The sequence below is a fragment of the Rhinatrema bivittatum genome, chromosome 5, assembly GCF_901001135.1.
Source record: "Rhinatrema bivittatum chromosome 5, aRhiBiv1.1, whole genome shotgun sequence".
In the NCBI taxonomy this organism is placed as follows: Eukaryota; Metazoa; Chordata; class Amphibia; order Gymnophiona; family Rhinatrematidae; genus Rhinatrema; species Rhinatrema bivittatum.
The window spans coordinates 338,648,808-338,664,845 of NC_042619.1; the positions used below are offsets into that span (position 1 = coordinate 338,648,808).

The 16,038-nt window shown below is 46.5% G+C and overlaps 1 protein-coding gene across 1 annotated transcript in view; it reads right to left on the reverse strand.

Annotated features, from left to right (window-relative positions):
- Positions 1–16,038, reverse strand: part of SNRNP200 (small nuclear ribonucleoprotein U5 subunit 200) — a 915,618-nt gene that overhangs the window by 645,732 nt on the left and 253,848 nt on the right. The window contains exons 13-15 of the mRNA XM_029604465.1: positions 12,472–12,627; positions 11,923–12,093; positions 4,359–4,552 (exon numbers count right to left, since the gene is read on the reverse strand). Coding sequence (XP_029460325.1) covers positions 4,359–4,552; positions 11,923–12,093; positions 12,472–12,627 — 521 coding nt within the window. The remainder of the gene's footprint in view (positions 1–4,358; positions 4,553–11,922; positions 12,094–12,471; positions 12,628–16,038) is intronic.

The following is a 16,038-nucleotide window of genomic DNA, read 5'->3' on the forward strand; positions in this document are numbered from 1 at the left end:
CTACTCTTCAGTTTGTCAATCAGGCCTACCACATCTTCTAGGTTCACCGTGATTTCATTCAGTCCATCTGAATCATTACCCATGAAAACCTTCTCCATTACGGGTACCTCCCCAACATCCTCTTCAGTAAACACCGAAGCAAAGAAATCATTTAATCTTTCCGCGATGGCCTTATCTTCTCTAAGTGCCCCTTTAACCCCTCGATCATCTAACGGTCCAACTGACTCCCTCACAGGCTTTCTGCTTCGGATATATTTTAAAAAGTTTTTAATGTGAGTTTTTGCCTCTACAGCCAACTTCTTTTCAAATTCTCTCTTAGCCTGTCTTATCAATGTCTTACATTTAACTTGCCATCGTTATGCTTTATCCTATTTTCTTCTGTTGGATCCTTCTTCCAACTTTTAAATGAAGATCTTTTGGCTAAAATAGCTTCTTTCACCTCCCCTTTTAACCATGCCGGTAATTGTTTTGCCTTCTTTCCACCTTTCTTAATGTGTGGAATACATCTGGACTGTGCTTCTAGAATGGTATTTTTTAACAATGACCACGCATCTTGGACATTTTTTACTTTTGTAGCTGCTCCTTTCAGTTTTTTTCTAACAAATTTTCTCATTTTATCAAAGTTTCCCTTTTGAAAGTTTAGCACGAGAGCCTTGGATTTGCACACTGTTCCTTTTCCAGTCATTAAATCAAATTTGATCATATTATGATCACTATTGCCAAGCGGCCCCACCACCGTTACCTCTCTCACCAAGTCCTGTGCTCCACTGAGAATTAGATCTAAAATTGCTCCCTCTCTCGTCGGTTCCTGAACCAATTGCTCCATAAAGCTATCATTTATTCCATCCAGGAACGTTATCTCTCTAGCGTGACCCGATGATACATTTACCCAGTCTATATTGGGGTAATTGAAGTCTCCCATTATTACTGCACTACCAATTTGGTTAGCTTCCCTAATTTCTCTTAGCATTTCACTGTCCATCTCACCATCTTGACCAGGTGGATGGTAGTATACCCCTATCACTATAGTCTTCCCTGACACACAAGGGATTTCTACCCATAAAGATTCAATTTTGTATTTAGTCTCATGCAGGATGTTTATCCTGTTGGACTCTATGCCATCCCGGACATAAAGTGCCACACCTCCTCCCGAGTGCTCCTCTCTGTCATTGTGATATAATTTGTACCCTGGTATAGCACTGTCCCATTGGTTATCCTCTTTCCACCATGTCTCTGAGATGCCAATTAAGTCTATGTCATCATTTACTGCTATACATTCTAATTCTCCCATCTTACTTCTTAGACTTCTGGCATTAGCATACAAACATTTCAAAGTTTGTTTTTTGTTTGTATTTTCGTTCTGCTTTTTAATTGATAGGGATAAGTTAGAATTTTTTAGTTACAGGCACTTGGACTACTTTTCTAATTATTGGAACCTCACTGTCGGGATGCCTTAATTCTAATGCATCATTAGTATCCTTTAAAGATACCTCTCTCCGAACCATGCGCTGCTGAGCGACTGTCGGCTTTCCCCTTTGTTCTAGTTTAAAAGCTGCTCTCTCTCCTTTTTAAAGGTTAGCGCCAGCAGTCTGGTTCCACCCTGGTTAAGGTGGAGCCCATCCCTTCGGAAGAGACTCCCCCTTCCCCAAAAGGTTCCCCAGTTCCTAACAAAACTGAATCCCTCTTCCTTGCACCATCGTCTCATCCACGCATTGAGACTCCGGAGCTCTGCCTGCCTCTGGTGACCTGCGCGTGGAACAGGGAGCATTTCAGAGAATGCTACCCTGGAGGTTCTGGATTTAATCTTTCTACCTCAGAGCCTAAACTTGGCTTCCAGAACCTCCCTCCCACATTTTCCTATGTCGTTGGTGCCCACATGTACCGCGACAGCCGGTTCCTCCCCAGCACTGTCTAAAATCCTATCTAGGTGACGCGTGAGGTCCGCCACCTTCGCACCAGGTAGGTTCCTGGTATTGGTCAGGGAGTGTCAGTACTAGGTCTTGAACCTGTTTCCAAAGATTCCTTTGGTATTGATTCATGAACAGTTGGTATGATGCTATTTTTGAGACCAACATGGATCCCTGAAAAGCTTTTCGGCCCAAATTATCCAAATACCTGTTGTCTTTACCAGGTGGTGTAGAGGCGTGAGATTTTAATCGTTTAGCCTTTTTCTGGGCGGACTCTACCACCACTGACTGATGTGGTAACTGGGATTTTTGAAAACCAGGTATGGGTTGGACCAAATAAGTGGCTTCAGACCTCTTATTTACTGCTGATAAGGAACCTGGATGCTCCCATATGCGGTACAGGATTCCTGTAATACCTCATGCACCGGCACTGCTAGAATCTCCTTAGGAGGGTCTACAAACTGCAGAACTTCCAGTGTCTTTTGCCTGGCATCCACTTCAGTTTGGAGCTGGAAAGGGATAGTGTCCGCCATGTCCTTTACAAAGTTTGTGAAGGACAGGTCTTCAGGAGGAGACTTCCTACGGTCCTCAGGAGGAGATGGTTCAGATAATATTTCTTCATCCAAAGAATATTCAGTCTCTGTGTCTGTACCTGTGTCCTTTGGTGATGACAGTGGTCGTGGTGTAACTGGCACCATCGGTGATTCCATTGGCATCGATGAGAATAATGGAGATCGAGGCCGAGGAGGTCTTGGAACAGGCTCTTCTGGCTGTTTCTTTGATAAAATATCGAGGAGTGAATCCAGTTTTATCATGATTGGTTGGAGAACCACGATATCCGGAGATGGCACTGATGGAGTCACCAGTGGAATCGGTGAAGGCATCAGGAATGGCATCGAAGGCATCGGGTGCGGCATCGATGGCCGTTCCGGCGGAATCGATGGTGCGAGCGGCATCGATGGCGAGGAATCGCTCTGCATCGGGGCTGGTGTCGATGGCGTAATCGGTGTCGATGGTCTGGCAGGAATCGCATCGAGAAGCGCCTGTTGCACCGTTTGACGAATGTACATGTCAAGTTCCGCCCTCATAGCTGATGGTATCAGAGCAGCTATGGGGGGAGGCGGTGATGGCGATACAGATACCTCCTCAGAGCCCTGAGGAGGTATGGTGCCCGGCAGCGATATCGGTGGGGATCGCCCTGGTACTGTAGGCCTCGGAGCCTCCGTACTCATCCGAGGTTTCTTTGCTGGCGAGGCCGTACCCTTCGATGGCTCATCGGGCACCGGCGTGCTGACGTCGATGTCGATGCTTTTCTTTATGTTTCTCGCTTCCGGAGGTGAACGTCTTCGACGATGGTGACGGGGATGGGGTGGAAGCATCCCTGGCCTCACCTTGCAGCCGTCTTTTCAGGACAACCTGCCGAACGGATCCGGATGGCGATGACTGGGCTGACGTCGATGCAGTCGGGAGCAACTGTATTTTAAAGAGGTGCTCCATTTTTTCCATGCGGAGACGATGGCCTTTTGATGTCATTTCCGCGCATAATGTACAGGATTTTACATCGTGTTCTTTGCCGAGGCAAAGAACACATTCTAAGTGCGGGTCCGTAATGGACATATTTCTCGCACAGTTCGTGCATTTTTTAAAACCAGAGGCCATTTTTGCCGGACAGCCGTCAACGGCGATGACCAAACATTACCGGTATGGAACCGCAAAAATACGGGCAAAAAACTTACCGCGATGTTATTGAAGGGAAACCCTTGCGGTGGAACAAGTTTTTCCGAATTTTTGACAAACTTTTTTGAAGTGGTGAAATCACCACAGGACTCCAATTTAACCGCGAGGCTAACAGCTGCGCGGAAAAAAGAAGACTGAAGGGAGACCCCTGTGGCAGGGAATATCATGGCATGCTGGGCACGCTCAGTAGGCACTCTGGTGCCAGTCAAAAGTTTCATGGAAACTTTTAAAGAAGTTTTTTCCGTACATAGGGCTCCATTACTGATGTCACCCATATGTGAGGACTAGCATCCTGCTTGTCCTGGGATAAGCATACTGTCTGGAACAATCTAAGCGTCATTTGTAATTCACACAAATCTGACTTTTTAAGAGTTTGAATACTTTTGCAAGCCACTGTACATGCATGCCCATGTGCTTGTAATTGCCCATACAAAGGGTGGAAGATGCATGGAAGAGTCTCCGAGAGGAAGTGATAGAATTCATAAAAGTCTGGAACAAACATAGAGAGGATACTCAGTTGTGAAGAAATTAAAGCCAGAGATCAAGTGGGATTTAAGTATTGCAGTAGGAAAAGAAATTGGGCAGATTAGATGGGCCTTGTGGTCCCTTTCACATTTTGCATTTCCAAATACCAAATGGACGTACTTGAATAGGGCAGAATTCACTCCTGCAGTTTACACACACCATCAATCTTCCCTTCTCTTTCCTTAGTACCTGTTATCAAAGTAGAACAAGCCCTTGACTGGGTCCACCCTAAGGAAAGTGGCCACATCCTCATAGTTTGGTAGTGTGGCACTTAGGCCAACCAGCCTTACATCCTCCTGGGTCATCTCAATGTTACGGATTGCACGGGCCACCAAGGACTCAAGCACAGGGCCACGGTCATCATGCAGCAGGTGAATCTCATCCTGAAGAAAAGCAGAAGACAAACGATTCAGATTCTAGTAGTTATTAAACCTAGCAAAGGCCAGAGAGTGGGAAGATGGATATTCAGAACAATTAAGGGATCCTTCTCAGCAACTCTCCCCTAGAACTGGTAAAAGGTGAAAGCAGCAGAAAGGAAAATTAGTTCTTACCTGATAATTTTCATTTCTTTAGTACCAAGGATCAGTCCAGACCGTGGGTAAAGCCCCCGTTCCAGCAGGTGGAGACAGACCAGAGTTCTGAGGCTTGCCCATATAAGGACGGAACCCACCCAGGAATCCCTCAGTATAACCATTGTCAAAGCAGAAAGGTATAAGATCAAGCAAGCAAGTAACAGGATAACTATAAATGTAATTTAAACCAACAAATAACAGTACAATTGAATGAACTGTGTAAATTAAACGCTCTTGTATAACTACCCCTGATCATCGTAACGATGCTTCCGGTGCCTATAAGCAAAATCCAGGAAGACGATGCAGGAATCAAAGAAATCCTATAAGAAGGAAAGAGACAAAAAATACCTGGAAAAAGATTCGAGTGGACAGAAAAGATCGGGCGGGTGTCTGGACTGATCCTTGGTACTACAAGAACGAAAATTATCAGGTAAGAACTAATTTTCCTTTCCCTGTACGTACCAGGATCAGTCCAGACCGTGGAATGTCCCAAAGCTTCCCTACAAAGGGTGGGACCCAGACAGTCCCGCTCGAAGAACCTGCCGACCAAAGGAACCAAAGACTGGAGCCTGAACATCGAGGCGGTTGTGACGAGCAAAAGTATGAAGGGATTTCCATGTAGCCACCCTACAAATTTCCTGCGGAGACACAGATTGAGACTCCGCCCAAGAGGTCGCTTGAGAACGCAAAGAATGAGCTTTTAGGCCTTCAATAACTGCTCAGCCCTTGCAAATGTAAGCAGAGGAAATCGCATCCTTCAACCAGCGAGCGATCGTAGCTTTAGAAGCTTGCTTCCCCCTTTTGGGTCCACTCCACAGGACAAAAAGATGATCAGAGACACGAAAATCATTGGTGACCTCAAGATAACGCAATAAGACTCGCTTAAGTTCTAGATGACGAAGATCACCACCACCAGAGGTTGCGATATCCTCTGGAGAAAAAGCGGGAAGTTCAACGGACTGGTTAATATGAAAAGACGAAACAACCTTAGGTAAGAAAGAAGGTACGGTCTTGAGAGAGATGCCCGAGTCAGAAAAACGCAAGAAAGGGTCTCTACAAGATAGAGCTTGAAGCTCGGACACTCTCCTAGCTGAACAGATAGCAACCAGGAAAACAGTCTTGAGAGTCAAGTCTTTGAGAGTGGCACGATGAAGAGGTTCGAACGGAGCCATACAAAGAGCTCAAAGAACCAAATTTAAACTCCACGAAGGACAAATAGACCGGATAGGCGGCTTTAGATGCTTAGCACCTCTGAGAAAACGAACAACATCCGGATGAGAGGCTACCGGCCGACCTTCAATGGAACCCAGGAAGGAACCAAGCGCCAAGACCTGAACACGCAGGGAGCTGACCGAAAGACCCTTGGAGAAACCTCGCTGAAGAAAAGAGAGTATCACCGCAACAGAAGGGGAACGAGCGTAAATGCCCAAATCCTTGCAGACGTTTTCAAAAACCTTCCAGACCCGGGCATAGATAAGCGAAGTTGACTGCTTACGAGCCCTAAGGAGGGTAGCAATGACCTCTTCCTTATCCTCTGCGTCTCAAACACCATGCAGCTAGACAAAAGCGATCCACCTGGTTGAAAAATACGGGAGCCTGACGCAGGAAATGGGGCAGATGACCAAGACGAAGAGGGCCTTCCGCAGTGAGATGCACTAGATCCGCGATCCACGGCCATCAGGGCCATTCGGGGGCCACGAAAATGACTGGTCCACGATGGAGCTCTATTCTCCGAAGAACCTTTCCCACTAACAGCCACGGTGGGAACACGTAAAGAAGAACCAGCGCATCCACTCCCCTCTGAGCAATACTCCATCCACCGGCTGAAGAACCGGGGAGCCTTGACGTTGGCTAGCGTCGCCATGAGGTCTAGGTGAGGGGGACCCCAGCTGCACACGATTAGATCCATCGCTATTGTCTGACAACTCCCACTAGCCGGGATCGAGATGTTGTCGACTGAGGAAGTCGGCTTGGACATTCTCCTTGCCTGCTATGTGGGAAGCCACCAGGCGATCCAAGTGCCTCTCTGCCCAGAGAAAAAGCTTGCTGGCCTCTAGCGCCATTAGACGACTTCAAGTCCCCCCTTGTCGATTTATGTAAGCCACCGTGGTGGAATTGTCTGATAGCACTCGGACCGCTTTGTGGCGAATCAGAGGAAGAAAAAACTTGAGGGCCAGGCGAACCGCTCAGGCTTCTAGACAATTGATGTGCCACCGAGACTGGGACAGGGACCAGAAACCTTGAGTCACATGGGATTGGCAGACATGCCCCCATCCGAAGAGGCTGGCATCCGTCGTTACTATGACCCAGGAGGGAGTCAAAAAAGGCATCCCCTTGAGAAGGTGAGCCGGGGAGAACCACCATTGTATATTGGCGATGGTAGAGTTGGAGAGAGGGAGAATCTCCTGATACTGTTCCGACTTCGGCTTCCAACGGGACAACAATGCTCTCTGTAAGGGACGCATATGAGCAAACGCCCAGGGGACGAGATCGATCGTGGAAGCCATGGTCCCTAGAATCTGCAGGTAATCCCACGCTGTGGGAAGTGGAAGAGTGACGAAAGTGTTCAACTGATCGATCAAGTTGAATGTTCGTGAGTCCGAAAGAAAAACTTTCCCGACCTGAGTGTTGAAAAGAGCGCCCAGGAATTCTAGCTCTTGTGAGGGCCGAAGAGTGCTTTTGGAGTAGTTGACTATCCAGCCGAAAGATGTGAGAAAGGCTAAAACTCTGTCTACCGCAAGCATGCAGAGAGCGGCGGACTTGGCCCTTATCAACCAATCATCTAGGTAAGGATGGACTAAGATCCCTTCCCGACGGAGAGCTGCCGCAACGACTACCATGGCTTTGGTGAAAGTGCGGGGGGCGGTGGCAAGACCGAATGGGAGAGCCCGAAACTGGAAGTGCTGGCCTAGGATCTGAAAACAAAGAAACTTTTGATGTTCCTGACGAATGGGAATGTGAAAATAAGCCTCCATGAGATCTAGGGAAGCGAGGAACTCGCAGGGACGGACCACCGCAATTACTGCCCGTAGAGTTTCCATCTTGAAACGGGGAACCTTGAGGGCCTGATTGACCCTTTAGAGATCCAGAATGGGGTGAAAGGAATCGTCCTTTTTGGGAACAATAAAGTAAATTGTATACTGGCCGGCACCTTGTCCTTGCACCGGAACCGGAAGGATCGCTCCCAAATCCTGAAGTCTCAAAAGGGTGTGACAGACCGCAGGCCGTTTGGAAAGGCCGCAAGGGGACACGATATATAGATCCGGTAGGTCCCTGGCAAAATCGGAAGAGATTCTGGCCCACTCCTCGAGAAACAGAGAAAGACACCCACCTGAGTTTCATGCGGAGGAATGAACCGGCTGCATTTCATTGGGGAGCTGATTTAGTGGTAGTGAGTTGCTGATGGCCATCTTGGAAACCCCGACGGCCACGAAAGGAATGGGACCAAGACTGGGACCTGGACATGCCTCCCCTGGGAAAGGAGCCACGGGCTCTGCTAGCGTAACGGCGGTTCCCCCTGAAACTAGAGCGAGTCGGGAAAAAAAGACTTCGACTGTTTGGGACGGTCCTCTGGCAGCTTATGGACTTTGTTTTCACCCAAGGACTTAATAAGCTGTTCCAGGTCCTCACCAAAAAGCAACTTGCCCTTAAAAGGAAGAGTGCCCAACTGAGCCTTGGAAGAAGCATCAGTGGACCAATTGCGTAACCAGAGAAGACGCCTGGCCGAAAACGCAGAAACCATAGCCTTAGCTTGGACCCGAAGCAAGTCATAAAGGGCATCAGCACCATAGGCTATAGCACCTTCTAAACGCTCAGCCTGCGCAGACGGGAGGTCCTGGGTGCTGAGTAACTGTTGCATCCACCTAAGTCTTGCCCGCTGCATGAGACTGCTGCAAAAAGTCACCTGGACTCCGAGCGCTAAGACCTCAAAAATGCGTTTCAAATAAAATTCAAGCTTACGGTCTTGCACATCTCGCAATGTAGTAGCGCCCACCACGGGAATGGTAGTACGTTTTGTAACAGCAGTGACAGAAGAATCTACTTTAGGGATTTTTAACATGTCCAGGCAGTCCTCAGGGTGCGGGTTATAGCTTATCCATAGCCCTACCAACTCGGAGGCCCGCCTCTGGGGACTCCCATTCCCTGAGGAGAAGCAGGCGGTGCATAGGGTGAAATGGGAAAGTACGCGGTAACGTCCTGAGTCCCGCCAGGACCGGGTCCGCATTTGGTGTCATTGCAGCTGCCACAGAGTCATCTAGTGGGGCATCAATTCCCAACTCTTGAAGAACGAAGGGAATAGGGGCTCCAATTCTTCCCGCTGAAATAAGCACAGGATACGAGGGTCTTCGCCCTCCAGCAGGGGGGCTTGGGTTGTAGTATCAATATCCCCTAAATCAAGCGGGTCAGAGGGAGGCGGAGAGGAGGGGTCTGCTGGGGGAGGGGGAACACCCAGAAACACCCAAACCCTAACCGGACCCTGCGGGTCCGGAACCATATCAGGAGACCGCACAGGGGGGAGGGAAACCACTGAGGGGGTCTACCTCCCTTTGTAAACTTGCTAAATAAGGCTCAAGTAATAAAAGCACAAAATCCGATGAAAAACGGGTCCGTGCTGATTTTTTTGTGGAAGGGGGGAGGGGACGGGAGAGGTGAGGGGGGGTCCGAGCCACACACACACACACACACACCCCGAGAGCGAACCGGGCTCAAATCAGGGGGGAAAAATCGGATCCCCAGCCCCCGGAGAAGCAGGAAGTGTTTCATCTGGAATGCCCAAAATGGCCGCCGCTGACGCACGTTCCCAGGACAGGAACAGCTTTGAAATTCGTCGGGGAGCCCTTCCCCGAGTTCTAAAAGGTGGCGGTTCAATAGAGGAGCCCTCACCCCCTGAAAAGCACCTTGAGCATACTCCTTCGCGGGAGAGTCAGGAGGCCGACTCTCCACAGGCTAAACAGCAAGATGGCCGTGGCATAGCGCAGGGAAGCAGCTGCTAAGGTAATTAAAAACAGCTGAGCAGGGAGCCCCTGAGGAGCTGGGCGGGAGATTGAACCCCACTCCCTCCTCACAAAATAAACTGCTGCCTTTTATTTATTTGATTAAATAAAGTATATAAAATATACATTCTGTGAAAGTGAGTTTTTTTTGTAAATAAATAATTCACAGAAGCAGGGGCATGAAAGTCATCCCTGAAGGCTCAACCGAGGCATGTGCATCTCAGGGCACGGCAGCAGTAAACGTGGGGAGAGGGACTGGCACCACCAGTATCACCCACACTAGGTCACAGTGAAGGGAACCTAAGCTGACAGAAATCAAGGGGCAAAGCCCCCCTAGGAACCCCAAGAGCAAGGGAGACAAAACTGTCTGCCCTGACACAGTTAGAGAAACTGAGAAAAAGAAATTTATTTTTTTTTAATTATAATTAAGAAATAAACTAAAAATGTACTTGCATGAGCTTGCCCCAGAGAAAGAAGAAGAAAGACTACAGAGGGCAAGCTAAACAGGGAGCCAAAGGGTGAGCTGTTCCACCTACTGGAGACAGACAAATACTGAGGGTTCCTGGGTGGGTTCCGTCCTTATATGGGCAAGCCTCAGAACTCTGGTCTGTCTCCACCTGCTGGAACGGGGGCTTTACCCATAGTCTGGACTGATCCTGGTACGTACAGGGAAAGGTAGAAGTAAGTGGGTGCTGCCTTGGGTACCAATAACTACCTGCATTCTGAATCAAGGAGCCTTGGTAGAATTACCAGCAGCTTTTGGCTGGCAGTCTTAGAATCAGGGTCCCAGTCAATGCTCCTGCAAATGTTTTATTTATTTATTTTTAACTTTTATATACAGACATTCCTGTATAAAATACAAACAACACCGGTTTACAATAAAAACATAACTTCGCCTGTGAGCGTTACATAGGGATGTGGGATGTGTGCACAAAAACATTCTTGTATGCAATGTAGCATACAAATCTGTGAACATTATTCTTTTAAACACCATTCTTTTTTCTTTTTCTTGTGCATGCTATATTTTTGTGTACATGTATATAGCTTACGGGCAGCATAGGTCCCAGCACCTCACTGCCAGTAAGGCTAAGGAGCCAAGTGTCTCTTCTATTCAGCAGCAGTTCTTTCCATTAGTTTATAGACTGAATAAAGACATATGCTTTATGTGTCACCAGCCTAAGATTGGTTAGAGTAAACAGTATGTGCTATAAAGAGATAAAACACCTCATTTAGACATTTCACCTGAAGTCTTCATTACAGGTTTTTAATGTGCAATACCTCTTTGAAGGTAATGGGACCCATTTGTCCATGCAACAAATGTTTCCCCTTTAAAAGCACTGGTTTCAGAGACCAACCATACATGGAAATGTATAAGCTTTGTTAAGCTGGGTGGACTGTTTAACTGCAAGCTGATCACAATTATGCTAATTAGGAAGAGGGGAGATAAATGTGGGAAACGAAAATAGCCCTTGAATCCAAGATAGATTCCTGTTTTCTGGTTAATCTAGCTAAAGACGCTGCTCAGTCTAAGTAAATAGAAAATCAATTCCTATCTGATCCACTTACTGAACTTTCTGGTATTTACAAACATTACGTAAACACAGTTCCTCTGATTAAATCAGTAGCTTCCAACAGTACATTTTCTATTTCCATTAACACAAACTTCAATGAGCTGCTTCTCACAGCTTTAATACTGGAATTGGCCCTTCAGCCAAGCGTTTCCCTGAAGAACTGAAGCACGCCATAAGACTCTGTACACCTCACCGCAGTATTTAACACAGTTATCATTGTTGTTACTTAGCGTTAATAACATTAACATTATTTACTCTTTCCCCACCTCTATCCTTGTTTTGTGACTCTCTCTAGAGTTGTTTCTCCAGGTTAAAATCCCCTGTTTATTGTAACTCCAACTAAAGTTATATGTAAACCGACGCGATATGATTTTTCATGCATAGGTATATAAAAACCTCTTAAATAAAATAAAATAAATTAGTTATGTTAGAAATATAATATTGCTTCCAAACTGCTGGTCTGATTTCATAACTGATTTACAAACTTGAATGACCCAATGATGTTACATTTTAAAAGTTCCCAATTTGAAAATGTACAGGATATCATTGTTGAAGAATGGAACCTGAAAGTGCTCAGCATAGGTACAGCAGCTTTTCTAAGTCCTTTGATACTCACCAAAATGAGAAGACGCACCAGCTGGGTATAGGTACGCTCACCTCCCTTCCTTGTGATAATATCCCATTTCTCTGGGGTGCAGACAATGATCTGGGTGGCACTGATCTCCTCTTTACACAGCTGATGATCACCTGTCAGCTCTGCCACTGTGATACCATAAGTCGCCAAACGCTGTTGAAGGGAGAAGGGAAGAGTCAGATGTAGAAACCTTTCCAGATCACCTTCTATGGGCCTGAAAGACTCTGCCCACTCCTCAAAAACACCACTCAGAATGCACTGTGACCTTATCATTAACCAAACAACCACTCATCTAATTTGGGAGTATTCTACCAAAAGAACGCAGGACTTGAAACAAGGAAAAATCTTTCATAAAACAAAAATATCACAAGGGAATCTCAAAGAGCAAAGTTTCACCTGCTCACTCACTTTTCCCAAAGCTGTCCAGCACCCCTCAGCATAACAAAGCATTACTCTCCTCACTTACCTTCCAAATGCTACTCACATCTCTCATACATAAGCAAAGGTCTTCACTTTCCCCACCTCTCTCACCTTCCCAAAGCTGCCCACCATCTCTTGCACAAGGGACCTCATGGGCGCGATGTAGATGATTTTGAATTCATCAACATTGATAGTTCCATCAGTGTTTATGTGTTTACCGATCTCACGCAGCATGCACATAAGAGCTACATTTGTTTTTCCAGCACCCTGAAACAAACAGGAAACATTCATCAGACCAAAAAAAACAAAGGACATCACTTATAACTCTGTGGAGACGGCTTGAACAGGAGAATCCCAATAATATAAAATGAGATTTGAAGAATAAAGTTTCAGGGCTTCTTATCCAGATAGGGAAATGGGTATATGTTTATAGTGGAGGGGACAGGAAGGCACAATTAAAGTTTCTATAACATAAATATAAGAGTTGGTAGAGGCAGCTTAAGGAAAAAAGTACTTTTACCTGTTAATTACCCTTCCTTGAATCCTGCTAGACCAATCCAGATGCATGGGCTTATTCTGCCCTGAGACAGAAACAAGACTACAAAACGTATTCCAGTGACCTCATCACTAGTTTATATGATAAAGTAACAAAGACAGTATATTTATGTCAAACCAATAAAAGTTAAAGAAAAAAAAAAACAAACTACTAACATTCAACTATAAACCTGAAACACAGGAGGAAAGCCTTGAAGTAAATCCTCCTCTCCAAATTACTAACAAGAATTAAAGGATCACAAAGGATTGATAGCAAGAATGAGGTAAAGAGAATCCTTGGCTCCTACCCACAGGAGGAGACTAAACACTTTTGCCTTTAAAACCAAGGAGAGTAACTAAGTCAGCCACTGATTTCCCAGGAGGACTCAAGGAAAGATCTAGCAGGACTCAAAGAAAGGAAATTAAAAGGTACAATTAATTTTGCCTATCCCTATTTTGCTACACCAATCCAGATGTGTGGGAAGTACCCAAGCCCATATGAACGCTAAAGGAAAGAAGATAGGGTTTCTTTAAGAATGCCTGCCACAATCTCCAAATTTTTCTTGGCGTGTACATCCAACCTGTAATGCTTAACAAATGTAAAGACGACCAAGTAGATGTCTTACAAATGTCCTAGACAAAGCTGCCTCACATTGAGAGCCCTCCCCAAATAGCACAAAACAGCCCATCGGTTTTCTGAAAAGGATTAATTACCTTAAGATACCCAAGAAGAATACAGTGAACATCCAAGAAACAAAGCAAACGTTGCTTTGTTTCTTGGTAACAGGTGTTCTCACAGGACAGCAGGATGTTAGTCCTCACATATGGGTGACATCACAGGATGGAGCCCAATCTCTGAACACTTTTGTCAAGTTTCCAGAACTTTGACTGGCCCCTACTGGGGCATGCCCAGCATGGCACTAACCCTGCAGCCAGCAGGGGTCCCCCTTCAGTCTTATTTAAAAGCTACAGGCAGTGCCGAAAAATAAAATAATAAAATGTTATGAACCCAACATCGCGGGGCCGCGGGCAGGTTTCATGAGGACTAACATCCTGCTGTCCTGTGAGAACACCTGTTACAGGTAAGCAACGTTTGCTTTCTCACAGGACAAGCAGGATGGTAGTCCTCACATACGGGTGAGTACCAAGCTGAGGATGTCCAAGCATACACCAAATGTACCCAAAGGCGCGCAACAGGCACAACAACTGGGGTGGAATTTGGTAGAGGGAATCCTGAACCCCACCGGCAGGCGGAAGGGTGTTGATACGTCATGATGTAAACAGGTTACAAAGGACAGACTGGCCGAAGATGGAATCTTGTCTTCCAGCTTTGTCCAAGCAATAGTGGGCTGCAAAGGTGTTGAGAGAACTCCAGGTGGCAGCCCTGCAAATGTCAAAAGTGGCACCAATCGGAGGTATGCTACTGAAGTCGCAATGGCCCTCACAGAGTGTGCTTTAACATGGTCTTGAAATGGAATGCCCACTTGCTGATAGCAAAAGAATATGCAGTCCGCCAACCAAGAAGAGAGTGTCTGCTTACCCACAGGCTGCCCTAATTTGTTAGGGTGGAAAGAGACGAACAATTGAGTGCTTTTCTTGTGGGCAGCTGTACTGTCTAGATAGAATGCTAGAGCCCGTTTACAGTCAAGGGTATGCAGAGCCTGTTCTCCTGGATTGGAATGAGGCCTGGGAAAAAAGGTAGGTAGTATGATGGATTGATTGAGGTGAAAATCTGAAACTACTTTAGGTATGAATTTAGGGTGAGTGCGGAGTACTGCCCGGTCCTGCAGAAGTTTAGTGTAAGGCGGATAGGTAACTAGGGCCTGTAATTCACTAACTCTGCAAGCTGAAGTGACATATCGAAGTTCACAAGAGAGAAGAGGCTCGAATGGTGGTTTCATGAGCTGACCCAAAACCAGGTTAAGGTCCCAAGAAGGGGCCAGAAGACAGTGGCGGCTTGAGGTGAAGCAAGCCCTTCAAAAAACGTGTTACAAGGGGTTGTACTGATATAGGAACATCCCCGATACCTTTATGGAAGATGGCTACCACACTGACATGTATTCTGATAGAAGTAGTCTTTAGACCTGACTCTGATAAATGCCAGAGATAGTCCAAAAAACTTCGTGATTGGACAGGAAACAGGGTCAAGGGTCTGAGAAGAGCGTGAACCTTTTCCATTTGTAAGAGTAAGCTTTTCTCATGGAAGGCTTCTGTGAAGCAATCAAGACACAGGAAACTAGTTCAGAAAGGTTAAGTGGCTGAAGGATTAACCTTTCAACATCCATGCCGTCAGGGACAAGGCGTGAAGATTGGGATGGCGGAGGCACCCGTCGTTTTGTGTGATCAGAAGCGGGTCCTTTCCTAAGGGAATGTGCCTGCGAATGGAGAGATCCTGCAGTATTGGAAACCACACTTGGCGTGGTCAGTGAGGTGCTATCAGGATCATGGTTCCCTTGTCCTGATGTAACTTCACGAGAGTCTTCGAGAGAAGAGGAATGGAGGGAATGCGTAGAGTAGACCGGTTGCCCATGAGAGGGAGAATGAGTCTCCGGGCTGAGAGTGTTTGCTGCGAATGAAAGCGCAGAAGTTCTCTGTGGGGAATTATGAGCTCTGCCAGCAGGCCATGTCAGGGTTTAACACTAACTTCCCTTCTCCCTGGCCTTTGCACTGAATGAAGCAATACTAGTGCTTAAACCTCTCTGCCTAAGGAGAGGATACCTGACTGTCACGTATTTCTCTAGCTTATAATTAACCCTGATTGCCTGAAAGAAGAGCTAGTTGCCACGTAGTCAGATGCAGGGTAAAGACAGGAGGTATAGGATTCAGCAGCCAATGAAATGATCCGTACACACCCCCTGAGCCAAGCCAATAGTGTAGTGACACGTCTGTATGCTATGGGGAGAGGAGCCAATGATGTGATGACACATTGTTTGCTATTGAATGTATGCACAATAAAAAGGGGACCCACGGGCGTGGTCCTTCCCTTTTCCTGCCTGCCATGAATCCTGCCTGATGTGTCTTCATTGCCTCGATAGTTCTCTACTTTGCGGTTTTGAGGAGATGCAAAGAGGTCTCTCTGAGGATATCCCCACTGTTGGAAGATGGAGTTCGCTATTGAGGGGTTGAGAGACCACTCATGCGGTT